Source organism: Epinephelus lanceolatus, chromosome 5 (assembly GCF_041903045.1).
Source record: "Epinephelus lanceolatus isolate andai-2023 chromosome 5, ASM4190304v1, whole genome shotgun sequence".
NCBI lineage: Eukaryota > Metazoa > Chordata > Actinopteri > Perciformes > Serranidae > Epinephelus > Epinephelus lanceolatus.
Window position 1 is genome coordinate 18,287,626 of NC_135738.1, and position 27,960 is coordinate 18,315,585.

A 27,960-nucleotide genomic window follows, 5' to 3' on the forward strand; every position below is an offset into this window, starting at 1 on the left:
AGCTTTTTTTTATTATAATTTACATAGATAAAGCACCAAACATCCGTGAGGAACCTCATATCCTAGTATGTGCTTTCCCATAATACAGTTATTTTCTGACATTTTCAAAAACATGAGAGTGAGCTATTTGTTAAATACATTTTATATTTTTAACCTGACCACGCAAAGTAACTAGTAAGTACAGTAATCCTCTGAACTCTAGGTATAAAGTAGCAGGAAATGGAAATAATTTAGTACCTTAAACTTATACTTGAGTAAATGTACTTTTATTAATATTTAAGAGTACTCTGCTATCATGAGTAAATGCACCTGTGTTTCCTGTGTACAGTGTTTCAGGCTTGGCAGGGCAGGAGAGGGTTAATCAAGTAACCACGTCTCCCGCACTGGAGGGGTGGGAACACTTTCCCAGACACACACACACACACACACACACACACGAACAGAAACAGACACACACAACTTGTTTCTCACCAGACAGTTTAGTCAGTCAGCAGCAGGCAGGACAGAAGAAGGTCGACCCCTCAGCCAACTGTGACCATCTGCGGAGAAGAAGAACAAGTCAAAGTAAGTTTTAGCGTTAACTTAATCACGTTAACATGTCTGTAGCTGGCAACAATAGAAGAGCAACTTGCGCTGGGATCTTTGTAGTAACGTTAAGTCAGCCGCCATCTCCTTTGCCTCAAAAACTTTGTCCAGCTCTTTAAAAAAACACTTCATGACAAAATGTCTACTAAAGTTACAGTAAATTAACTAGCATGTTTCAGCCGTTAGGTTAGCTTAGCTGTGTTAGCGGAGGAGACGTCAGTTGACAGTTGACGTTAAGCTAACGTTCTTTAACGACCGAACTGATTTGGTTCGGATAACCGTCGATAAAGTGTTCAAGTAAGTCACTCAACTCAACTCAACTCAACTCAAACTTTATTTATAAGGCACATTTAAAACAACCAAGGTTGACCAAAGTGCTGAACAGGTCAATAGAAATAAACAAGCAAATACAATGAGGTACCCAGTAGTACACCACAATAATAACCATAAGATACATAAAATACAATACAATAAAATAAAATACAAGAGTTATAAAAACAGATCAAAATAAGATAAAATGTTTGGGTGTCCAGCTCAACCTGAGTTAAAAGCCTGAGAGAAGAAGTGGGTTTTAAGAAAAGACTTAAAAACCTCTAGGGTCTGGGCAGACCTAATGTGCAGCGGCAGGCTATTCCAGAGCCTAGGGGCAGCCGCCCCAAAGGCTCTGTCACCTCTGGTCTTCAGCCTAGTCCTAGGAGTAGCCAGTAATAGCTGACTGGCTGATCTCAGGGCTCTGGAGGGAGCATGAAAGTGCAGGAGTTCGGTTAAATAAGGGGGTGCCAGCCCATTTAGGGCTTTAAAAACAATCAATAAAATCTCAAAATCAATTCTAAAACGCACTGGAAGCCAGTGGAGCGAGGCCAAGATTGGTGTGATGTGTTCGTGTTTACGCTTTCCAGTGAGGAGGCGGGCTGCTGCGTTCTGGACAAGCTGTAGACGGTGTAGCAGTGACTGGTCAATACCGACATAAAGCGAGTTACAGAAGTCCAGACATGAGGTTATAAAAGCATGGATTACCCTCTCTAGATTTTGGGGGGAGAGATAGCCCTTTACTTTAGCTAAGAGCCTGAGTTGATAAAAGCTGGTTTGTATTACTGATCTAACTTGTTTATCGAATTTAAAAGCACTGTCAAAGGTCACACCGAGATTTTTAACAGAGGAACGGATGTTAGGAGTGAAGGGGCCCAGAAAATCAGCGGAGTAATCGGAGGGGTCACATCCAAACATAATGATCTCTGTTTTATCCTCATTGAGATTTAAAAAGTTAGTGTCCATCCAGGATTTGACATCTTTTAAACATTCTAGCAGTGGCTGTACAGAATCCTTGCTAATGGATTTAAGGGGCAGATAGATCTGTACATCATCTGCAAAACAGTGAAAAGGTATGTTGTGTTTCTTAAAAATCAACCCTAATGGCAGCATGTAGAGCAAGAAGAGGATGGGGCCCAAAATGGAGCCTTGGGGGACACCAGAGGTGAGAGGAGCCGTAGCTGAGTTGAATTCCCCTAAGTTAACTGAGAAGCTCCGATCAGTGAGGTAGGACTGAAACCATAGAAGGGCAGTACCTGTGATACCTACCCACTGTTCCAGGCGAGACAGGAGGATCCTATGATTTACGGTATCAAAGGCTGCTGACAGGTCAAGTAGCACCAGAACAGCAGAGTTACATGAATCAACAGTTGACAAAAGATCGTTAAAAACCCTCAAAAGTGCTGTTTCAGTGCTGTGATGTGGTTTAAAGCCAGACTAGAGCTTTTCATACATGTCATGGGCCACTAGGAATGATTGCAGCTGAGTAAAGACCACTTTCTCCAAAACCTTGGAGTCACTGGAAAAATGAACGAAATAGCTCAATTTAACCCGTAAAAGTGTTACGTTTGGTAAAATATTTGAGTGTTAAGTCATCTTCTAGAGTCAGTTAAAGAAAGTATAACTGGTTTGACAGTAGCAACCTGCCTGCCATGGTCACGTCTCAACTCAATGTGAATTTGTGTGCAATGTGCCGTCTGTTAATGGCTCCAGTATAATGTGTGGCTTTAATATTATGAGATATATTGAATTATATCTATGTTGTTGCGCTTTAAAGAATCTCGTGTAAAGCAAAGACGTTAAAGCAGGTGTCACATCCAAAAATGAGGGACCTCCTGGTTACACTGCACTTTACCGGGGGAGCAGTGAAAAGCCAGTATTACTTATTTACTACTGAGGATAACTGTCCACATCACAGGATCAAGGGTCTCAACTTTAAAGTGTATTTCAGCCTCCCGTTGAAGTGATGGAGCCTTCAGCTATTAAAATAATGTGTGACAAGAATCAAACCTCTTTTTCTGACCAGTTTGACGCAGCTCTGTTGTTGCATCCTTTAACAAAAGCCCTGGTTATGTACATTTATCATCTGTGTGACATTGTAATTTTACAACAAAGCTGTCAAAGGGGGATCTATGGACACAAACTGTTTGTGTTAGGATCCGTGTGTTTACAGTAAAAAGGGTTGTGAGATGTAAGGAGGCATTTCTTTGGAAAAAACTGAAGAGATGCAATGAGCAAAATGAGCAACATCCAGTTGCCACATTGCTCTTGCAGAGCTCTTGCATTACATGCGAGCTTTTTAGCAACATTGTGGTTTACAATAAGGAATACATATCTGAGCATGCACACCTACTGTAGTGGAGCAGGAGCACGCAAAAAGGAGGTGGTGGTAGATAGAGGTTGGCACATTGCCTTGCTTTTTGTGTGCGACAGGGCTGTAGTTGGTCCATTTTGGGTCCATGAGAGACGCAGTCGCTGCCATCTGCCACTAATGCTGCCTTCATAATTATCTGTACCCTGCGCTTGTGTGCTATTTGTTTTGTACAATTAACTTTAATTTCAGTTTAGTGCACCCTAAACAGTTTGTGATGGTGATCACACCTTATGCCAAACCACGCGAAGGGAAATGGGGGTACGAAAGAGCAAAAAGTGGCTGCATGAGGTCACAGAGTTTGGAAAGCTCAGGTGACTCATTTGCAGCTTTCTTAGAGAGTCATGTCTTTTCCTCATGTGGTTTTTGCACCATAAGCCTCAGCCTTACTGTCCTCTTTTTCCGCTGTCTCACTTCAGACAAACTACATTGTCTTTTGGTTTTAGCAGCATCATGAATACGAACTGTTACACAAGGTTACTGTTTCTTGGATTTGCCATTTGGCTCCGCTTTGAATTTCTATTGCACTTTCCAATCCTTATTTTCGCCTTGGAACAGATTTGTCATTCACTTTCAGGGAGTCCCGTGTGATTGGGTTTGTCTAGGTAGGTTCAGCAAAAATAAACCTATAAAATGGCCCCACAGTTTACAGTATCTGCTCAGTATGTGACTTTGCTTGGAGGCTCTGCAAGAGTGTATTTATGGTTTGGTTTGGCTCTGCTGCTAGCCTCAATATGTTCAGTTGGCTGCTTCGGAATGAATTGGGCGCTCCCGTTAGACTATTTAATTTGTTGTTGTTGAAAAATACAACAAGTAGCATTGAGGCGTTGTAGGGAATTGTTTTCAGATGGACAGGGCTCAGTCAACAAACAATGGTTGTCATAACTAAGCCTTTTTTAATCCGCACTGCTGCTCAGTATCTAGACATAAAGACCAGCAATCTCCTTTAAGGATTATCATCTTTGCAGGGGTATCTGCTGTGTGGTTTGGGCTTTGTACTGTGTTCAGCTTTGTAAACATGAATTGTGTTGCTATTTAGGTTATCAAGTACATTTAATAGTCTAGTATCAGTGGTCAGTAATATTAACCTCAGCCATCTTTTGACAGGCCTACTCTACAGATGGTGTCTTCCAGCCAAGCATGTTTGCTCGGAAACATAGAGCCTACAAATTATTTTTGCACTCCCATTTCCCTTGTCTTGAAGTCAGCACTTTTTTTTAATGGTTTCTTGGTTAGATGCCTGAAATAATGTCTGTGTTTAACACGAGCTTGAGAGGCTTTCATGCTTTGTTCTACAACATAAGATACATCAGTACTGTAAATACCCCCTTTTAAATTTTGAAGCCTTTAGGTGTCTTAAAAAAGATGGTTGATAACAATTGGCCAAATGAGACTACAGAATGTCATCACGCTGAATACGGCTTTACCTCGTTGTGGCAGTGACTTTGAAGTCATACAACTTTGGTGTAGTTTGTTTATAGCCTAACATTAGCTTTTTACTTCTGGCAATTGCATTTACACTTCAAAAATCATAAAAGTGTTTTTCATTTGTAAAGATTATCCCGCCGAACAAAACATGTGAGTATCATAAATTTTTGTTTGCCACAAGCTTATTTTCGGCAGCAATCCAAAATCCAATGGAAAAACACCATTGACTTTTTGTTGAGGAAACCAGGGTGATGCTAACATTTGTGTTGCTCTTGTGATGCTTCCCAGCGGCTCAAATTGTATTACTTGGTACATCCTTACTTTCAGTGTTTTAGACATTCTACAGCCCCTTAAATCTATCTGGGAAGATTAAATTAGACAAAGAATTTTGAAGGAGGAAAAGTTTAATAATGTGTGACAGTATAGTGTCACTTCAGTCAACAGGCGAAATAAAATTAACACAGTAGGGAAGTAAACAGTATGGTAATGGGAGTTAAATACGTGTCTAAATTAGGCTGCAACTCATTTCTTGTTGTCATGATGCTTACATATATTCAAAAGAGATGACAGCTGAGGTATTATCACTTCCCTTTCATTTGCATGTACAAACAGACACACCACTAATCAGCTGAAGGGGACGATAAAAGTCTAGTCGTCAGATCTGAGAGATGTTGAATAAGTAAATGCTCCAGTATGACTCAAAAACAATTAAATTGCAGCATATTAATCTATGCAGAAAGTTATATTTTGCATCATGAAACATTGCTTTTTTACTTACCCAACCAGTACTTGCCCTGCTAATCAAGAAATCCACCATTAAACAGTGCAAAAAATATGGGACCTTTGTAGTGACTGTACCCTTTATACTCAGCAATAATACACCATAGACATCAGGTCATGGGTTTTTGCTTTCAGAAGTGTATACACTGTTTAAAATAGAAGTAAATACACAGTACTATAGGCCCAGGCATTGGGAAGAACCTTCGGTTTTGATGTAGAAGAGACAGGGAGAGGAGAACAGCTTGTCATCTGATACACGGGGAGTTGTCTCTATAAGATATTTTCAGACTCCTCAAATAACCACAATAGCCGGTTATATTTTCAGTGCTCCCAGCGAAGGAAAAGGTCTGGTTGTGGTAAATATTTTCTTTTGCCTTGTGCAGCCCAGGCTGAATCGTGTTGCCAGAGTTTCATAGAGTGTCCTTACTGTGCTGTATGTGTGGTGCTGGCCTGGCCTACAGGTGTTTCCGCAAAGGAAAATGTTACTCACAGAAAAGTCAGTGAATACAGTCACGTGTAGGCTTGTATGCAGTCATGTATACATCTGTGCACATGGTAGACTCAATTATAGATGAGTGGGAGGTAAAGTGATCATAAAACAATGCTGACATCAGTGCAACATGTCCAAAGTTAAAATGTCAGACAGTTCTGGGCTTGCTTTGATGGTCTGATTCACAACATTATTGTGTTGTCTATAATGGGTTGTATGACAGCAGTCAGACGTACTGAATATGGCTGGATGTGGTTTTATAGGCTACTCTTGTTGTACATTTGGCTCAAAGTAGTCAATGAAATCGACTGTAAAACACAGTGTTTCTAACCAAGCTTGTAACTGCTAGTAAACACAGTTGTAGACCGGCCTGGTTCCCCTTCTGCTTGTGATGACAATAGCATGTCTAACCACATGCTGTCATGGTCTCTGCACAGTCATCATGACTTCACCACTCGCCACTTTGTGGTGGTCTTCTCTCCAATCTGTCTCTCCAGGGTGGTTCCTCTCATTTGTCATGAATTAAACTATATTTGTTAACAAATTTGCTTTCAAAAGCATGCTATACTGTCATAAAACAGTATAAGCCATAAGGCAGTTGTTGTCTTATAAAACTAAAGAAGGTTGGGCTGTTTAAAACTGGAGAAACTTGGCAATTAGGTTGGATGTTGCTTTGAAGATTGAAACTGTGTTTAATCAGGAACCCAACTGTGCAGATTTTCCTGTGTCCTTGTTTTATGGTATGCAAGGCTATCTCAAGGCTTGCTGTCTTTGTTTTGTTATTGTATAATTTCTCCATCTTGTGTCTGTCTTCTCTTTTTATCTCACACGCCCACACTAGACTGCAATATTACCCTCTGATGTTTCATTTAACCAATAAATTCTGTTTATTTCTGTCTTCCAGAAGTGCAGCCATGGGGAAAGGATGCATTACAGTCACCAAGTACTTTCTATTCCTCTTCAACCTGCTCTTCTTTGTAAGCATTCACATTTCCTCATCACAGCTTGATGGCATTGGTACAGTACTCGCAAATGCATAGCCTGCATTGTCAGACTCATGTCACTTGACTTACCACTTTGTCAGCAGCTTTATTTACCTAAGATAGAAAGATAGGTATGTTGTGCTCCTTCAGCTGAATCAGACACTCGTGACGCATTGGGAGCCTCCTGATGCCTTTTAGCTGTTTTAGTTTTTATTTGAATAAGCATCCTTTTTCAAATAGTACCAGACATTAATGGAGATACATAGGGAAATGTTGCCGCAACTCTGCCTGAAGCGAGGGACTTTACAGAGTACCACAGCATAGCCAGGTCTAAACAACAGCAGATGGTTTCTGTTTGTTTCCTCCTCTCTCACACCGGCCACAACATGAAGTCCAGGGGTTGATAAAACCCCAGACTCCTAAAACTGACTCTACGAGGATGTCCAGACCTTTCCAATGAGACTGCGGCCGTAAACCTGATGCAGACCTTTTGATGTGAACACTCAACTGGTGCCTAATAGGAAGCGTGTGTGTTTGTGTCAGTGTTTGTCCATGTGGACAGGTTAGACTAGTGGAGGTTAGGGGAAGCCAGGAAGTGGTGGGCTAATGATGGCTGCTGGGAGCTCAACAGTCTCTCTAAATGAACGTCTCTTAGCCAGGGCTCTAATGAGTGTTGTGGAGTTGGGGAGGGGCGGCACGGTGAATCAACAGAGCCTGTCATCTCTGGATTTTGCCCCCACTACAGTGCCCCACAACTTCTAAACAAGGGCCCTCTTAATTACATAGAAGTTCTGAACTTCATTTCCGCATTACGAGGGTACAAAGGTGAAAATGATAATTTTCTGAGGCTTCCAGACGCCAGTGATAAAATGTTCCAGTCTAGAAGTGATGACTTTCCTCATTTCTGATAGTCATGACCCCGTTATCCTTACTTATCACTGTTCAATTTGCTGCTCTGAATAGGATATGGGTGACTGAGTATAACTGGTAGATTTGTGGCTGGCTAATTGTGAAAAAAATCAGCAGAGTGGGTCTCTTCATCCTCTCCCCATCGTCTTTCTCTCTGCACATTGCTGTGAGAGAAAGAGACATGCAGACAGAGAGGATCTGATTAATTCCAGATGTGACAGACTGAGGAAGCATAAATAAGGCCCTCTCTTTAAGACACACCAGCACACATTCTTTGTTTTACTCTCACATGAGATTTGGTGGCTGATTCTTTTCTGCTCCCCCTCCACAGATCTTCGGAGCGCTGATCATGGGCTTTGGCCTGTGGGTCCTCTTTGATAACCAGAGCTTCATTGCTGTCCTACGTAAGTGTCATCTCACTCACAAACATCTGCTGTCCTGCCGTCACGTCCTTTCGTGATAACACCCATGTCAGCAAACATTCAGCACTTTTGACCCATGTCAGTTCAGCTGGTCTGAGCACAGTAGAATGGGGGGAAAAAGAGATAGGAGAGTGGGCTTGTCAAATCCTAAAACCTCTGGCCTACTCTGCAGAGCTTATGTGAATTTTATCCCATAGCACTCATTCCCAAGGAAACACCAAGGGATTTTCGCAACAAACCAAAAATATGACTAGCAGATGAAACTTTATGACTTCCTCAGCCTTTCAAAAGCTTCCCTGTAGAGTCGACTCACACTGATAGACACATCTGTGGAGATCCAGGGAAGTAGCTTAGTCAGAGAAGGTGACAGACTCACAATTACCAAGGCATGTAGAGTTGTTTTATCTTATGTCAGTAAATAGCAGCTTTATTTCCCCCTCAGTCTCCATAGAGTTGTACTTTAAACTTGCTGGTTCTCTCAGCTCCCAAGATGGCAGAGGTGCACAGATAGAATCCCCCACCTTCACAGATGTTGTCACAGATCTATTTGTAGACACTGCGTGGTGAAAAAGAAACCAAGCCTTGGAATGGCATGCTCCTAAGAGACGAGGTTATCAGCTTTGTCGTAAACAAAAACATATCTACATTAGGTTATCTGCTGTGAAGGCACTAGAGAAAGCATAATGAAACCCAGCTCCAGCTGAAAAGAAAAAGAGAACCACGGATGGAAACTCTTAGTTGCCATAAATCTTGTTATAAATGCTTTCAGTGTATTCATCCCAGATGGAGAATCGCCGAGAGCAGCAGTAAGGTTTTCTCCCGACATCAGCGTATAAAGAAGAATTCTTTCAATTTATTATCTGGCAACTTAATATGTGTTGGTAGTCAAATATAGTGTTTCCATCAGTGAAACTGTGAGACCCCTTTACTACAGGAAATGGGCATATGATGTGGGTTGCAGAGCTGCGCCTGATGAGTGTTAACCTATTCAGCTAAACCTCACATGTGGTTAAAGCATGTGGGCTGTGCCAGTCTGAGAAGACTATGAGATTTACTGAGTGAATCCATGTTGCACTGCAGTGTTTGTACATTAGTCCAATACAATCAAACCAAACACTGGCTCTAAATAGAGCCATTTTCTTTTCTGCACTGGCCATTGCTTCGCGACAAGCTGGGTCAGAAAAACTGCTTTATTCAGTCTTTATACCAGAGTGTTTTTTTGGAGAGGAAGAGACACAGATAAATTGGCTCCATGTAAAAACCTCCTGAATGTCTTGATCTTACATTATCAGAGAAGAAAGGTGAGCACAAATTAGCAGGTGCTGGGCTAGTGGTCTGTGTCCGACATGCCAAACAGCTTTGGAGAAATGCTGATTTGTAATATGAAACTGCTTTATTCAGAGATTTTACCAGTTCTAATCACAGGGTCTGTTTGTTTGGGAGAGGAGGAGACTTTTGGGATAATTCAGCTCCCAATAAATTCCTCCTGAATGTCTGGATCAGAAAAAAGGAGAGTGCACATAAAGTTACCAGAGAAAAAAGGTGAACACACAGGAGTAGGTGCTGGCCTAGAAGAGGGAAGGGGAAACACTGATTTGTAACATGAAACTTCTTTATTCCGTGTTTTTGATCACCTGGTCCATTTGCTTATGAGAGGAAAATACCTCTGTGGATCATTTGGAATATAATGGAATTTTAACGGGGGGACATTTCAGCTGGTTGAAACCTGCAGCTGTCACAGCTAGATGCCACTGAATCCCCCTGAATCTTACACACCACTCAATTTTTCAAGCAAACGTGCTAAATGTTGTCTGGTTCCGTCTCCTCAAATGTGAGGATCTGCTGATTATCTTGGTTTGTAGAATTGTAAATTGAATATCTTCTCATTTTAGTCGGACAAAGCAAAGTAAAAAAAAAAGACATCAAATTTTACTATTTCATTGATATAATGATTTAATGATAATTAATGTGAAAATAATCAGATATTGCAGCCTTAACCTTTTAAGCCCCCATTTGAAGTCCAAACTATGGGAAGTTTTATGATGAGAAAGGCCAGTCTCTGAGGGCCGAGCAGAGCTGGAGAAATCTATATTTAGGCTGGAGGTCTGTGCTGCTTTGACTAATGAGTTGTGAAGAGGCTGAAGTTATGACAAAGACCAACCAGAACTGACCTTGTGTCCTAAACTAGTAAGACTGAGTCTTGTCTTCCTCTCATATTTCAGCCCTCGAGGTCCCTACTAGGGGAGGAATCACTTCAAGGTTGTTATTGAGCTGAGTTTGCTTATCTTCAGTCAGGCGTCCAGAACATAAAGGCAGTACAGTATCCATCATCCCTGCCAGCCTCCAGTCCTATTGTTATGATAATCCATCTGTACCTTCTGTGATAGCAGAGATCCTGCTTCACTGATACCCTAAGGATATCCCTTCCTACGTGGAGCTTGATGACCTTCTCTGATCCATGTATTTTTGTTCCATGTACGCTGGATGGGTTAACCTCGACTCCAGACTGGGTCCCTGAATTTCTAACCTCACTGGAATTCTCTTGCCACTCCGTGGAGGGAAAAAAACCAAAGCTGCAGGCAACTCTGTTTATTGACTCTGTGTGTTCCCCTCAGAAGTTGTACCATTGCCTGACCATAAACAGGATCTCTGTGTTTTCAGTTTCCATTCTTTATGAGTTATATTAATAGAGGCCTCAGCAGCTGTCCAATGACTTCAGAAAGGGGAACTTTGGGAATGTTTTGGTTTCAGGACCCCTATTTCTCATACCCTCAGTTTACACCCCGCTATATCAATACAGCGCTGTTAATAGTTTACCTCAGTGACATGATGCCTTGAGTTTATCTTGCTGGCACTTGCTGAAACACAGCTTGCCTTATGTTTAAACAAAAGTCAGCCTTGGAAAGGAGGTCTGTGAGCCAGAGAGTGCGCCAAAGCACAGTTTGGAAATATGCTGCGGATTAATTCAGAAACTTTCCAAAGTCATGAACAGACAAAAGGCAACTTGGTTGGAAAATGATTTTTCTTTAGGCTGCTTAAACTCTAGAAATTAAGCAGGAAGCTGATCTACTTATGTTTACATTTTTAATCTATACATAAAGTCAACCGTGACTTTTCTTCAGCTCTACACAAGCTGAATGTGTGGCTCTGGTCATGTTTACAGAAAGACCTGCAATACTAAACAGTCCCCCCTCCTCCCTCAGCAGCTCTCTTGAAAGGCACCATAATGCTTGCTTCTTTAAATGGAAAGTTCCATGGAAACCACCCGAAAAACTATTTTCGAATATCTAGCAGCGACCTAAATGGAAATGTGCCATAGTACACAACAGAGCACAGTAACCAGGCGAACACATGCTGACTTCAGAAAAAGTGTCTGTGAAATCACCACAGAACACAGATGTTAGCTGCGCTGCAGGAGGGCTGTAAAGTTCGGTATCTGTTGCTCTGCACCTTTGATACACCTGACAGACAGGCTGACAGAAAGCACTCCTATTTTTTTTTAGAAATAGCAACTGAAATATAAAAACTGCCTGAGCATGTTCCATTGTTAGACACTGATGTGGGAGGAAAAAGTAAATCCAAAGATTAACTGTATTGTTATAGCATGCCAAGGATATTAGAAAACTGCTTCAATTAGAACCTTCAGAAGTGGTCACAGCAGAGAGTCGTTTTGAGGTTGCATTAGTGTTGCATGATGTTTCCTCTAACTCCATGGTGTATGTTTTTACTGGAACAAGTGTTCATTTAATCACTGGGCTGCAGGGAAACTAACACACAAACATCTTTCTCAATTACAGTTCCCACTTTTAATAACCATAGAAAAATGGCTTATGATCTACATGGAAGAAATATTTGGAATGCCCACTCACTAAATCTCTTATGCTGATTAAATGTGCCACAACTTAGTGCAGTGTAATAGTTCTGCTCCACATTGAGACTAATAACTGTGATGGAAATCTTTGTATCGAGCACAAAAAAATGACTGTATCCTGCTGTTCAACACTATTCACATCACTGCTTCCTCTTTTCTGTCTCTGCACTAGACATTGATCTGTTGCGCCACTAACAAGATACTCTGAAATCTATTGCATGCTTTGTTTGCCATCTCTCATGTTTAGTGTATTTCATTGATTTCAATCAATCTCTTGACAGCCACTGAGGCTCCCACATAAACCACTGCATCTTGCCAAAGTCTTCAGGTAGTTAATTCCTGCTTTTTAGGAACTTGTGGACATCTGTTCTGTTTGCAGATGCTGGTTTTGTGTGTGTGTGTGTGTGTGTGTGTTAGAGAGAGAGAGAGATTGAAATAACATGCTTCAACACAGTGCTAGATATAGCCCAGAACATACAGTATGCCTGTCTGCCTCCCTTTAAATGCTACCCTGTAGCCACATAAACACTCTGCATATGTCGACCGACGTACTTTTACCTTTCAATTATTTTCAAAGCGCCACAACATGTGTTGCTCTGGTAACCCATATAGAGTCAGCAATGTTCATGTGTGTAATAATGTTGTTGTGCCAGCGTGTGTACTTTGTGTCTTGTACATTTATTTAAAGTCACTAAATGTTTCAGTACATTAAACCATCGATGTACAAAATACGCTCTACATAATATATATATATTTACATAAGGGCTGTAACTATTATACTATATATTATAGTAATGGAATTATACTTTCTCAGAGTCTAAGGTGACATCAGTCCAAAGCCTAAAGACTTTTACTTTACAGTGATATGAAGCAGTCCTTTTAAGTCTTCACATTTGAGAAGCTGGAACTAGAAGATGGTTGAAATTTTTGCTTGAAATTGACAAAAAATTATAACTCAATTATTAGCAAAAATGTCAAGTAATTTTCTGTGGATTGATTAATTGACTAGTTATTTTAACTCTTGATTACATATAGAATGGGTTGTCCTTTTGGCAGACCTGTTAATTGATAAATATTCTAGAGTCACTGTTTTTACCTATACAGTAGATTCAGTTGTATGGCAGCATCTTAAATCTTAAATCTTATTCTTGTTTATTTCTGTACTTGAGTGTGGCGGTTTATTCCAAAGAATCGGGCATGGTAGAAAAACAAACTGCTGTCTTACAGATAGCTTATTTATCTTTGGAAGAATGACACAGCCTGCATCCTGTGATACTGAGTGTACGTGACAGAATATAAAGACTGAGGATGTCTGCAAAGTAAGGTGGTGCTAAATCATGAAGCAACTTATAGTCTGACTTGGATGTATGTGTAGACAAAAGTTGGCTTGATGTATGCAGTAGCCTAGAGTTGTAGTTGGAAAGACATGTTGTTTTTACAGACCGTGGGATAATTAATATTCATTGTGCCAGAGTGTGTGTACGGATGATTGCTGCACGAAGCATCAGCATTTAATGTGATAAAGGAAGCCAAGAAACAACATTGTATTATATTCATTGAGCAGCAGCAGCGGTGGAGGAGCTGCTGTGTCTGTCAGCTTCTTCACCAAATGGATGGGAGTGAGTTATCTGATAGCTCTGGCTGGTTCGCTTGGCCCAGGAATCTTTCGGAGTTGGAGCCATTTCACAGAGCTCAGATTCTGGCTTCATCTGCAGACCGAGCTCTGACTCTCTGGAGCTCCTCCAGCCCAGATAACACACAGCCACATAATGGCTCCAGTTTATCTCCTCTCCAACCTTCCAATCTTCCATTTCAGTCCCTGCCCCCTCCTCCTGGAGCTCTCCCGCTCCACATACCAAAGAGGGAAATCAATTAATCTCGCCACACATTGGTCCAACTCTCTCCGGTGGCCTATTAAAATAATCTTTTGTGGGAGAAAAGCACCAGAATATTCTGAATTCAGAGAAGTGAAAGGTTTGCACTGTGAATCATTTTTGGCTGGCTGTTACCATCTGTATCAAAATGGTTTTGCATGTGAAGAGGCCTTACTCTGAGCTGCATTTGTTTGCACGTGCACACACTGTGATTAAAGTTAAAAAAACAAGAGCAGAGATCAGGGCCCTGCTGCTGTTATTCTATCATAGCATCATGCATCAGTGTCTTTTGTGTTCTAACTGGTTGTTTTCTGTTTAAAAAGAGGAGCTGAGTTTAACCATAAAACTGAATTTAACTACAAACTGTTGCTCTCAAACTACTGTAGCAGGTGTTGAGTTTACAGCACCCATGTTGGTTTCAGTGGTTCTGTCTATGTTTAATTCTTCCTGTGTGTCTCTGTCTGTTTTCTGCAGAGGAATCATCAGACACGGTGAAAGTTGCCTCCTACATCCTCATTGGAGTGGGTTCATTGTCAATGGCCATGGGCTTCTTCGGCTGCATAGGAGCCATCTACGAAATTCGTTGTCTGCTGGGTCTGGTGAGGATTCGGAACAACATTCATTTTAAGCTCCAGTGCTGACATGCTACTGCTTGTTTTCATTTTCTAAGAGGCTGAGATAGGGTTAACACCCCCACCACAGCAAAGATAGGGTGGTATAAAATTAAATGTGCATGTGAAACTCATGCAGCATCTAACATGTGACCACGGTCATTGTCACACCTAAAACTAAATGATCTGTTATTATTTCATTTTTCTCGCCTCCTTTTTCCTGTCATCTTTCTAATGTTGAGTCTCTAAATAAAGTTATCTCAGTAGTTGTTGGCTCTCTTGCCAACCACAGAAGGGTTCTTTTGTATCTACAGAGCCTACCAACAGTATAGTATTGTTTATATTTTAATATAGTTACAGTATACTTATGTTTTGTATGAAACATTCACACAAATGCACCTCGTTGAGATCTCAAGCTTGGCTAAGAACACATGATAAATTCCTGCTGACAGTAAAGCCCTTTCGTGTTTGTGCTTATGTGTGGGCTGGGGCCTCGCAGCATGTGTGGACTTACAGAGGGGAGGGGGGTGACAGGGATAAAGCCTGAGAGATGCAGGGGGTACAACAAGAGCGGGGATGGGTGCATGACCTCTACAACGTTAAACCTGCTAGGGGTTAACTGAAGCACTGCTGTGACCTACTTCTCCCAGTGACAGTGACCAGCTGGCAGAGGACTCCCCCATCACACAAAAACACACACACACACACACACACACACACACACACACTAGTTACACTCAGGGAGGACATACATGAGTCTGTGGAAAGATCTTTAATGGCTTGCATTATTCTTGCATAAGGTTTTAGAGATTGGAGATTCAGATTAACAAATATGTAAAATGAAAGATAAAATGTCTGCTTAAGAGTTTCTCTTTTGTGCTTGTTTTATTTTTGTGTGTAAATTGAGTGATTGAAGGGGTTGTGGTGGTGGTGGTGGTGCTTGGCCCGGAAACAAGTTATGCAATTGTGATCTCTGAAGTTGAGAAACAGTTGTTTGTTTAATCATCCAGCAGTTACAGAGCAACACTATTTGCATTGTGTAATCATATTTGTGTCCATCTGATGAACATAAGTCCAATATTCAGTCTTTTGGACTTTTAGCTCTGTTTTTTGGTCTCTACTAACTCCTGAGAGAAATATCTGGCTCCTAAGCTGCTCAATTATATATTCACCATCTAGTCACTGTGTCTGCATTTTGGTGCTGAGCAGGTAGTGTTCAGTGGGTTTTTAAAGCTTTTACTTAGAAAACAACACTATGGGAGCAGAGTCAGTGAACCAAAACAGTTAAGATGCAGGTTGAACAGCTAAACAATGAGCTTAAACTGACTGTAAAGCTCCTTAAAGCTGAGGGGAGCTGCAGATTTGGTTGATAATTTGATGTAGATCACCTCACCTGACCCCTTTCCATTGTCACATTGTTTTCATTAAAACATTCGATTATATAGCAGCTTATTGCTTTTTTTCTTTATTAATTTTCCATAATTTGTAAACAAGATATATTTGATTTCCTACAGCATTGTCAGTAGGGGTGTAACGGTACACAAAAATCACGGTTCGGTACGTACCTCGGTACACAAGTCACGGTTCGTTTTTTTGGGTTTTTTTTTTTTCGGTACATTAATGAAAAAAATAGACAACTATTAAATATCTTTTACTTATTGGTAACCTTATTAAAACATAGCACCACAGCAGTTAACTCTTTTTACACAATTTTTTGAATGAAACAAATATATATAAAATCCTGCTTTTTCACATTCTTTGAATGAAAATATAAATATAAATTTCTGCTTAAACAGTTTTACTCAATTAAAATAAAAAGTATAGTGCAGCTTTAAGCCTGCTCAGATTCAGTTTTACTAGGAACTTACTTAGCTTTCCCACTTTGTTAAAGTGCAGTAAACAAAACATGCTTATATCTAAAGTGCAGCTTAAACAATTTTACTCAACTCCAATGGCGTTGGTTATTTCTTTAGCGCGATGGTCAGGGAAACGCTCTTTCTTTTTAAACGACGACGATATCATAGTTTGCACCAGATTGCTTTATCTAGTCGTGCCAGTTAACGTTCAAACTCTGGTGGTGTCGCTTTAGGTGCGTTAGCATATTAGACGTGTTTCCCAAGTACATACCCGACCGCTGTTCTGCAATGTCGGCACACTGCTTTTGTCTTGTCCACTTGTTTATTTCCATCTTCGTATTTTACCCTGAAACCAAAGCGTTCCCAAACGGAGGACTTAAGGTTTGCAGGCGGGTCTTCAGGTTCGTCAGGCTCACTTGCCATGTTGTCAGAATGCGAGAATGCGCTGCACAAAGTGAAGGTGGAGATTTACGGTCGGACTCGGTCCGTCACTCAATTATGTCCGTCGGGGAACTAGATATTTTAAATGGTTCGGCTTGAAAAACGGAATTAAAATAAAACAAAATAAATTAAAATAATATCCTGCGCCCAATAATTCGGTACAGGGTCGTGCCGAACCGAAAGTCGCGTACCGAACGGTTCGACACAAATACATGTACCGTTACGGCCCTAATTGTCAGTGGTTTAACAGTTTTGTTGATAGTTTCTGTTATCCCCCACAGTACTTCACCTGCCTCCTGCTCATCCTCATCGCCCAGGTCACAGCTGGAGTTCTCATCTACTTCCAGAGAGATCGGGTAAGACACTGACTCTCTGATGCACTTCATCAGTGTACTGTTCTTCTTTCCCCTTTTTCTCAATTTCACTTCTTTGTCATTTGTCCTCCTGTCTTTAAGGGTATTTTTAGGCTTCTTCATTTTTTCCCCTTTTTTACTCTCTGTCCTGATTTGAAATCATTTCACCTTTAACCCCTCCTACTGGTAACACTTGGGCCTACTGGGTATTGATACTTTCATCTTTCACAGCTGTGAACGGCTATGTACCGTATATATATAAAATATATATATGGTATATATAAAACATATATACCTCATGGAATGGAAAGTGACGTGTTGTTGGTCTGTGACTGATGTGACGTTGGATGGATGCTGGTAGAAAGTGAGATGAAGAAGGTGGACTGCAGGAGGGCTGTGACAACTGTAGAGGAAGTAGTGAGCATGCTCTCACACTGAATGTTTCCATTGTCGTCCTTCTTGGTTCCCCAGTTGGGTGTTTTTGTTTTTGGTGTAAGAGAGAGAAGACAAACAAATCCATGGTGAATGAGTGTTGCTAAAGCTGCTGTCATATGCTGACACATTAAATTGGTATGTCTAACACTGCCTCATCTAAAACAATAATTATCACTCCAGGGACAGAAAGCACTTTCTACTGAAGTCTTTGATGAAACAGAGCCCCCTACAGGCGGGATGAAGAGTTGATTGAATATGTTTCAGCCTTTGCTCTGACTTGAGTTGAGCCTTTGATAGACAGATAGATGCATGAGCCCAGGGTTAAAACTAAAATCATTAATAGACAGCAAAGGGCAAATTAGAAGATAATCACAGGTCACAATAAATACAGTCACTGTTTAGTTTGTCTAAAATGGACGATATTTGATGTTTCTTCTAACCTGAAGGCTGAAGTGTTGCTTGTGGTCCACTTCTCAAGCTAAATAAAGGATTTAAAAACTCACTGGAGAAAAAACACATTGCCAAGAAGCTGAAAACAAGGCTGTTCTTCTGAACTCATGAAAAGCCGATGTTGAAGTTCACTGACACTGCATCACCACCAACACATTTTGAAAGGACTGTTTTGCTCACGGCCCTGCCTCGCCAATAAGTTTAAAGACAAATCACAAGTGATGTACCTACAACAAGACCACTATAGTAGACGAGGAGTTTTCAATGTTTTTTAGGCCAAGGACTGCTTAGGTGAAAGAGAGACAGAGTGGGGACCTACTACTATATATATTGTAAAAAAAAAAAACTGAGTTCTATATTAAACTAGGCAGATGAAGGTTGTCAGGCAGAAGGCCATATCAGCCTCAGGCTGCAGTCTTGACCTTGCTTTTCAGGCAGCTGAGGAAGGAAAACACACTCTCTCAAAGATAAGGTGTCGGAAAAGGACAATATGTTGGATTCATGTTAATGTGTTTTTTCAGACATAGTTTAATGAAAAAAAATAAAATACAAAATCAAGCAATAAATTGCAGTGCGGACCCTTTGTTGAAGACCCAAGTAAAAGACAGTTCATATGAAACCAAACTTTTTAAAGAAAAAAACAATATAGCAGAATGCAGCCAATATTATAGAATACATCCCAATATCACACGTCCTTTGTGAGTTTTACATCTGTGGAGTATTTGGGTATCTTTAACATGTCACTCAACTCACATTTAAGCTTACACCATGAATGAGGATGATCATCAAACACAAGTAGGACATGAACTCTCCTCCTCTAAAACCTAGTCTATTGAATCAGGGGTCAAATCAATAGCAGCACTGGCCTAAATAATAGAGCCAGCATGTTGACACTGTGCATGTGAAGGGAGTGTTTTGTTTGAACACAACAACCTCACGGACCGGTTTCACACTCTGAGCTCGGTCATTCCCTCCCAGGACATAAAATGCCTTTCCTTTGATAAACGTCACACCTGTACGACTCAGGATAGGCGGAGGTTGCTGTCTACCTTTCAGCTGTTAGACCTCCAGCATGTGTGCATGCGTGTCTGTGCGCACATGTGTGTTTGTGTGTATCTCTGAGAGCACGTGTGTGTCTGCAGCCTTTAGACGGGCTCCCTGTGTTTAAGGCTTACCACAAGGCAGGGTGGTGCCATTCCCAGAATAGGGAGAGGCTCTCACTCATCTCCTGTAGAGCTCTGAAGATACATGGCTGCTACCGCTCTGTAGTCTTAGACACATAAACACAGAGTCGTGCTCCTACCAAGCTGTATTTGTGCAATGTTTCAGCCCAGTATGGGCAATACCACCCGAGATGTTACCCCAAGAAACATTAAGTTCAGATGTTGCTAGTAAATTTTAGAAAAAGGTTTTGTGCGGGTGTGCTTGTTTTCTTTTCTCAAACACTGCCTCTCTACTTTGTACCAAAGACAGATTTCTATGTGACACAATCTGTTTACTCTTTTTATAGCTTATAAACAAACATGCACACACATACTGTTCATGTACAGCTATTTATAGTATTTGTATCAGCTACTGATGTGGCCCATAAACCTTGTTGATAATGTCTTCTCATCTCATTTCCAGTTGAAATATGAAATGTCCAACATCATCAAGGGCATGATAACCAACTACACTGGCCAGAACAGGACCACAGAGCACACCTGGGACTACATTCAGAGGACGGTAAGTTTACTCTTCAGCCTGGTTGTACAGCACACAAAATTTAAAGGAATAGTCTGGATCGTTTGAAGTGAGGTTGTATGAGTTACTTATCCACAGTCAATGTGTTACATGCAATAGATGTCGTCATCACACCCCAGGAGGAGGCAGGGGCAGTGCCATGGAAGCTAAGCAATGTACTGCTATGGATGGGGGCAGCAGCAAAGTGCATTTTAGCCACTTAAAAAAATCAAAAACAGTTTATCTGTATGCTATATTTAGAATGTTTTCACTGCTTTACCTCGCCACAGACCTCACTGTCCAACAGGGAAGCCATTAACAGCTTCACTTCCCCATCTACACTCCAGCCACCGGACTCCATTGAGAAAAACGTTAATTTTAGCTTGCTGAACACAGGAGCTGCTGGTCTACAGCTGCCTCGCTCAGTTAGTTTGATTGCGTTATTGTGCTACTTTGGTGATTCCAAACTAAACCTTTTAAACGCCAAAGTCATACAGTAACACAAACAAACAAACTAACTGATCGAGGCAGCTGTAGAGCAGCAGCTCCTTTGTTCAGCGATGATAAATGACAGTTTTTTTCTGGCTTTTAAGAGAGCAATATAATGGCTTCAGCTCCCTATGGGAAATTGCTATCTGATGGCAAGGTAAAGCAGTGAAAATATTTTAAGTATAGCATACACTTAGAATGATATTAATATTTTAGGTGGCTGTTTTACTGCTGCCCCCGTCCATAGCAGTACATTGCTTAGTTTCTGTATCGATTGACTGACTATGGATAAGTGCCTCATACAACCCCACTTAAAAAGATCAGAACTGTCCCTTTAATGTAAAATGAGTAAACTCTAGGAGGCATCAAACAAGTCTGTTGTAATAAAGTGACAGTTTGCATTGCTGGTACCATTAATACCCTTTCAGTTTAAAACACAGCCCATGACATCATGCCAGTATGGTCATAAGAATATGTGCTACTTAGATACACGAACGGCAACATGTTGGATTGACAGATGTTATCTTAAGTGACTCTTACAGTGACATGAGGCCATATATTTTTAGAACTGCACCCTTCAGTACTTGTCACAAGTTCTCTTCATTGTAATGCTGCATCCACACAGTGACAGCAGAACTGGAGGAACATGAAAACTTCTAATTACTCCAGAATGAGCGCTCATGGTTAACCGCACTGCTAGCCTTGTTGTCACATTACTTAAGTAGCCTAAATTAGCTACTGTTGTGACGTATCTGGAGCAGCTGGTTAACAGAATGAACCAAATACAAACAAACTGTGTATAGCTCCTTTTAAATGAGTGAGTGAGACTCATATCACAAATTTGCTGACTTTAGACTTGACTTAACAAAATCAAGAAAAGACTTGCAACTCGACTTGGACTTTAACACCAATGTCTGATGTCCCACCTCTGCCGATTACATCAGACTTTTTCTAAGTGTCCATCATGGTATTGAGACATGCAGATAGTTTTGGTTTTATGTGCCAAGGTTTTGAAATTAGTCTCTAAGTTTCTTTCCTCCAACCCAGCACAATAGAGCTGTCTTTATCGCTCACTTTGGATAACCCACAGACCCCACAGTGGAAAGTTTTAATTGGACCTATTTTCTACTGAGAGGTCTGTGGGTTTTAATACTTTGAAGAGAACAAACAAAATTCCATTCACTTGTATTGTTTCAGGCTGGCAGCAGAAGTCTAAGAGAACGATATCTCAGAATCTCAGCACACAAACCTATTGAGAGAAAGTATGTTTTGTTTATTTTTTTTTGTAATTTGGATGAAATGACTCATAAAACTAATCAGCGCATTGCAAATAAAAACAGCTCTGAAGCAAGCCGAAGTGAGATTGTTTTATGCTCCAATGAAGTTTATGCATTTTCTTCACTATCTCCTTCCTCCTTCTCTCTGTCTCTTTCCTGCCAAGCCTCTTTTCCCCTGGTCTTTCTGAAAACAGCAGCCAAGAACAGATTGGTCTCAAACACAGCAAAAGAAACACACATTCATAATGAGCCAATACATTTGCTACTTTTGCCTTCATCTTATTTATTTTGACATTAACTTCTGTCTCTCCTTTTCTTCGTGTGTCATTTTTTTATACGCTTTTAAATCATCTTCAGCTTTTCTTTTTATGTCCTAATCTTTTCACTCACATCCTCCCTGTCTTTCATATCACCAGATGAAGTGCTGTGGATGGACTGGTCCAGGCAACTGGTCTGAGAACATTTTGATCAAGAACAGCTCCCAGTACCTCTACTCATGTTCCTGTCGCAATGACACACTGCCTGGCACGGATATCAAGGACGTAGGCCTGTGTGAGCACCTGTCCACAGATCTACCCATCTATGAAACGGTAAATCACAGCACTGTTTTGTCACTAAGGTTGGAAATCTTGATCGTGAATTTACTGATGAAGCCAACAGCTGAGTTTTCAAACTCATTAAAGTATCAAGTGTCAAGGCTGGCATGGCAAGCATTACTCAAACAATATATGTGAACACATTTGTTTTATAGAGAACTATAACTCTGTGATTGGTTGTAAAATGCCTCCAACTGTTCCTCCCCGGTTCATAATTTTTGTGGTCACTCACTCACTCACTCAATTTCACCATGTGAAACTGCTGTGTAAAGCAGCTGCAGCTCTGGTCTGACTCGCTGTGCTAAACCAACTACTTTATCTGAGACGGGATTTTTTCCATTAATGTAGGTGTTTGCTCAGTTATTCAGTCGCTCTGTCTGATGTGTTGGATGTCACTTAGCTCAGCTGTTTTTGCTTTCATTCAGAATATCTTTAAGTTGGGCTGTTATAGTACACAGAAGTCAAGGTTCAGTGTGAGGTCAGTATGGAGGGAAAACAATCCAAATGCATAAGGATATGTTAGTTTTCATTTATTTAGAACAGACAGTAGTGCAAGTGTCAAAGACATACAGAATCCTCCTGCTGGGTACTGAGAGCATTTAAGCATTAAGACCCTCCAAACTTTATGTTTTTCACTGTATTGAGTAGTAAAATGTAAATGTCTGAGTGATGCTGTCAAATGTGCGTTTGCATGTTCAGTGTGTTTCCATTTGCATTTCTAACAGCGGTGGAGTACAGACGAAACACCGTCCTCGTCATACTGTATTCACAACTCTGTCTTCATTGCTGTTGTAGCTTATCAGGAACCCGCAGGCGGGTCTTCCAGCTCCGGTGTTTAATTTGTGCTCGCCATAGTGTGAATGATGAGCACATATATCAGCTTGTTATACTGACCTCAGCATATGTTGCAAACAGTAAACGGCTAAAAGTTTTCAGACAGGTCTTACACTTGTGCACTTTGGTTCCGCATCACGTGCATCACTCTCTGCGAGGGGCTGCATGCACTGAACCATGACCCCTGTACCATAACAGTTTGGTACAAATACATGACCTGTTAAATACCTGTTTGTAAGTGGTACTACTATTGTGTATATAACATTCATGTTAATGTATTTTTATCCTTGGTAGGCGTAACATTTCCTGTGATTATGGGCACGATTAAGCCTTTATTATGGGGTTTCAACCTGGGTTTGCTACCCAGCCCCCTGTGAGGTCAGTGATTGTGAGGAAATGGTAACATTCAGAACAGACCCAAGTCTAAACCCTGCTCAGTGTTACTTCAGCTGAGTGCACAATGCTACAGCACGCCCGCATTGTTCTGACAGACCTCACACCTTTCCTCATTACGTAAGTCAGTTTGACTGGCGTTGTGTAACTCCGGCTGCCAGCTCAGTGTGGCACTGTGGTCATAACTTAATCAGCAAATGAATACTGTGTTGTTTGTGCTGTGCGATTTGTGCAAACAGCAGGAAAACTCTACTGTTCTGTTGTTTGGTCTGCGTGTTTTAGAATCTTTATTCTGTCTCTCCCTCCCTTTCTATACAGTTTTCCTCCACTCAGCTAAGCCGTGTTATTCTTCCCCTCACTGACTCAGTCCAAAGACAACAGTTGTGTTTTGAAAAGGCTCTGTTCATGTCCGGCTGGGATCACGTAGCCATTCATCTCTGCTCTACACGTCAGTCTGCAAACCCCCCTCTTTCCATGTCTTTCTTAACCTCTTTCTCCCTCTCTTGTTCTCTGCTCCAGGGCTGTATAACCACTGTGGAGAAATGGCTCCTGGACAACTGTGGAGTTATTCTGGGAATCTGTGTCGGTGTGGCAGTTGTGGAGGTATCTATCTCTCCCCCATCATTCCATAAAGATTTTTTAGACCATCTTAGTACCATACTTACATGTCATATGAGCTGTACTTTGATAGAATTTGGTCAATGTTATTATTTGTTTTAACTATACTGACCTTGAATTGATCCCTTCTTGTTGCATCATAAAACACATGGCACTCAGTCCACACAGAAATGCATTCATAGTTTAGCCAAAGCTAATATGGTTAAAGGAACAGTTCACCATTTTGGATATATGCTTGTTTGCTTTTTTGCCAAAAATAGTTGAGAAGATTGTTACCACTCTCATGTTTGTCTGTTAAATATGAAGCTGCAGCCAGTGAAGGGAAACAGCCTGACTCTGTTTACAACACTCCCATATAATGTGTTGTTTTTACACTTCAGAGGTAAAGACATAGCAATTTGTGAGCTATATAGGTGCTGGAAGATAGAGTCCAGACCTCCAGTCTTTATGCTGAACTGTCTCCTGGCTGAAACATTAGATTGGTGTCTTTGTCAAGTCTCATGACTTGCTGAGAGCATTTAACTCTCAGCAAGAAAGCCAAATAAGCAGATTTCTCAAAATGTCTTAAGTGATCCTCAACAAAATCATAGAGGTATTTAATTTAATTTGATTAATGTTTTATTTGTAAAGGGATAATGTACATGAATCAACATTCAAACAAATGTAAATGCATCTGAATTAGGTGAAAGGCTAGTTTTCATTGGCAGTTTGTTTGCCTGATGTTGGTACAGTATGTACAGTAGTTAAAAACATACAAAGACATACACAGTACAGTTCAACATATACAATTTAAGCATATACAATATAGTTAATCAACATGAGCAGATAAAATCCAAACAGCAGATGATAATGGTACAGTATGAGTACAGTCAAGTCAAGCCTATGTATACAGCATATTTCATACAACAGGTGTACACTCAATGTGCTTCAATAAAGGCAAAGATCACACATGACAAAAACAATGGGAATGATACTGATTAAAAAAAAAAAAAAAAAAAAAAAAGGTTTTACCCGTTGACCCCACACTTTAAACCTGACTGAAAGCTAGCAAGAGAAGGTGTATTTGGTTTGCTTTTAAAAGAAGACACTGTTGTAGCAGACCTTACTTTTGAACAAAAGGTGGAAAGTTGGTGTGTCATAAAAAGCAAAATGTGACAAAGTGCAATGAAAGCAGGCTCAGCAAATAAATTACGATGTACATGAAGCATGTAACTTTAGTGTCACTAAAACCTCCACTCCACCAAAGAGATGGAAAATGGCAGCAGATGAGAATATGAGATTTGTGTGGAGCAATGAGATGACTGTAACCTTCCTGAAATTAATACAGGAAACAAACAAAAATGGCAAATTTACATTATGTTTCCTACATTGTTTTCCACTGCTTGATTCGACTGGTGCTACGTCATCTTGTCGCTTAATGGCAGCTGTCCTGAGATTTAGATCTACAAACTCTTTATCTCAATGAACCAGCTCCTAACATTCACATGGACGTGATGTGTGGAAACCCACAATACACAAATTTAAGTTAATATTAGCCCCAGATTTGACTAGAAACCGTCCTCTGATGTCTTTGTGTTTTAATTCTCTGGCTCCAACATGTGCATGTTTGAGTGAGAGCTCCACTGGTCAGTTTCAACTCTGGTAACTAAGCTGACAACTCCATTTCCTGCAGCTCCTTGGGATGATCCTCTCCATGTGTCTGTGCAAGAGTGTCGTCCAGGAGGATTATACCAAAGTACCGAAGTACTGAGCTGAAGACGAAGCCAGCTCCACAGCACACACAGATGGACGGACTCTCTCCTCTCTCCCTCTCTCTCTCCATGCCTCACATTGTTATGAACACACACACACATTAAGACAGCTGTCTCCACCATTTGAGCTTCTCCTGCCTTGACAGCTGTGCAGATTTCTCACGCCCCATATGTCCCACACTCACAAACACACACACACACACACACACACACACACACCTCTCAATCAAGCTTTGACACACTTGTTGGACAGACGTCCACAAGTTACCATTGTTGTCTTATGATTTTGTGTTTTTTAAGGAGACATTTGTGTATTTTTGGTCATATTGTTTTGGTGTAAGCCTGAGAATTTGCGGTTTGATACTATGCGAATGTTCATTTATGTGTCCTCAATGAAGCGCTTAGCATAGTTACTAGAGAGAGCACTTTAGCGACATGTGGTGAGCTGAGAGCTGGAGCATCTTCTGACTCTGGGGCATGGAGATGAGAGGGAGACGGGAGGGTGTGGGTGTGTGCGTGGTAGACGCTCTCAAGGATTAATGCCACTTTGTGATCCTGCAGCTGGTATTTTTGGTGCAGAGGGTGGAGGAGAGGCCCAGGGCAGGGCTGCTGTGGTGGAGGTTTTGGCTTCTGTCATCAGCTCCTTGTACCCAGTAGCCCTGATATTAACCTCCGTTTACACCCACCACCGCCGCCACCTCCTCCTCCCCCAGCTCTCCATCATCTGGTAGCGTCTCTAAATCACATCTCTGTCCTCCTCTCGGGTGTGTCTGACTGGGAACCAGTAGCTTTCCAAAATGACTAGTTTTGCATGAAGTAAGTGTGTGTATGATGTGTTGAGTGAGTATTTTATTTCTTATTTTATATTCTCATGTCATCTCTGTTTTTTGTTTTTTGTTTTTTTTTACAACTGTATATATATATAAGACTGGTAAGGGATTATGGCACTCCAGTGCTTGGTCAGCATTTTATATGGGAAAGCTGTCACCCACATGCTCTTGTTTTAAGAGTCCTATTGTTCTTCGTTCCCTCTCTGTCATTTATGATGTACAGAATGTGGCTGCCACAGCAGCTTGTCAGCACTATTTTAGTCTGAATCAGAGAAATCTGAAACCTTAGAGTGGATCTGTCATCACTGTCAAAGCTATATTTTCATTTCCTTAGCATAGCATGAGTTTGTGAACAACCTCCCGTAGCGCCTGCCCCAAACATCTATATTTAAGCTCCTCACACCTGCCTTTATTTTGAAAAACCCCTTCTTTTTTTTTTTACCATCATAGCAGTAATGTGAAAGTGTCAGCTGTGCGACCACAATTTCCATTCTCTGCGTGATTGTTTGTTTTCCCAGAAGTCATTTTGCTTGGTTTGATGCTATCGGTAACAAGGGCAGAGAAAAACGCTGGAAACTAGCAGTGATTGCATATTTCAGAGGCCGCTACGACCAGAGAATGTTCGTCAACTCATGCTGCCTTTGCTGGAAAAAAAAAAGTTGCTTTGAGTTTCCTCATGCCACTTCTCATCATCTCGGTTCTTCCACTTCATTTCAAACACACTATTATCGCTGAATTTATGGTTAATTTAGTGTATAGATTGCACTTTTATGTGATTTATGTCTCACGTGACTCATTTCAAATTGTGTTCATCATGCTGCAGTGACACAAGAGGGCAGAAAGTGTCCATTTAAAAAAAAAAAAAAAAAAAAGGAACAATTGTGGCTGTCAGAACTGCAGCAAGCCTCTATTTTATGAGCTGCCAAATTGAAACTATAATTTATCTTAATGAGAGATGAAGGCTTTTTATTGTGTGTTTAAAATATTTTTACACTTTTACAAAAAAAGATTCTGTTCAGTAGAAAAAAATGTAGTAAGCCATGTTTAAAGACAAATGTTTCTTTTTATTATTGAGAATATTAATAAACCTAAACCCACTAGAATCTGTTGAACATGTCTTTTGTTTGTGTGTTTGTTCAAACCAAGTTAAACAGAACTCAACATACAGATGATATTTTATCAGGCAGGTTCCTGTGTCATTGATTGTTGTTGTACTTAAAGCAACCAGAAGATGGCAGTATATGTTTAACTGTCACAGGCTCAGACTGCGATGCATTTAGAG

General features: G+C 40.8%; 1 protein-coding gene across 1 annotated transcript; it reads left to right on the top strand.

Annotated features, from left to right (window-relative positions):
- The first annotated feature begins 429 nt into the window (after positions 1-429).
- cd82b (CD82 molecule b) lies at positions 430-27,790 on the top strand. The gene is made up of 9 exons (XM_033635782.2): positions 430-564; positions 6,868-6,940; positions 8,187-8,259; positions 14,497-14,621; positions 17,212-17,286; positions 19,795-19,893; positions 22,073-22,246; positions 23,999-24,082; positions 25,770-27,790. The coding sequence occupies exons 2-9, from the start codon at positions 6,878-6,880 to the stop codon at positions 25,845-25,847; spliced, it is 771 nt and encodes a 256-aa protein (XP_033491673.1). The 5' UTR covers positions 430-564; positions 6,868-6,877; the 3' UTR covers positions 25,848-27,790.
- The last annotated feature ends 170 nt before the right edge of the window (positions 27,791-27,960 follow it).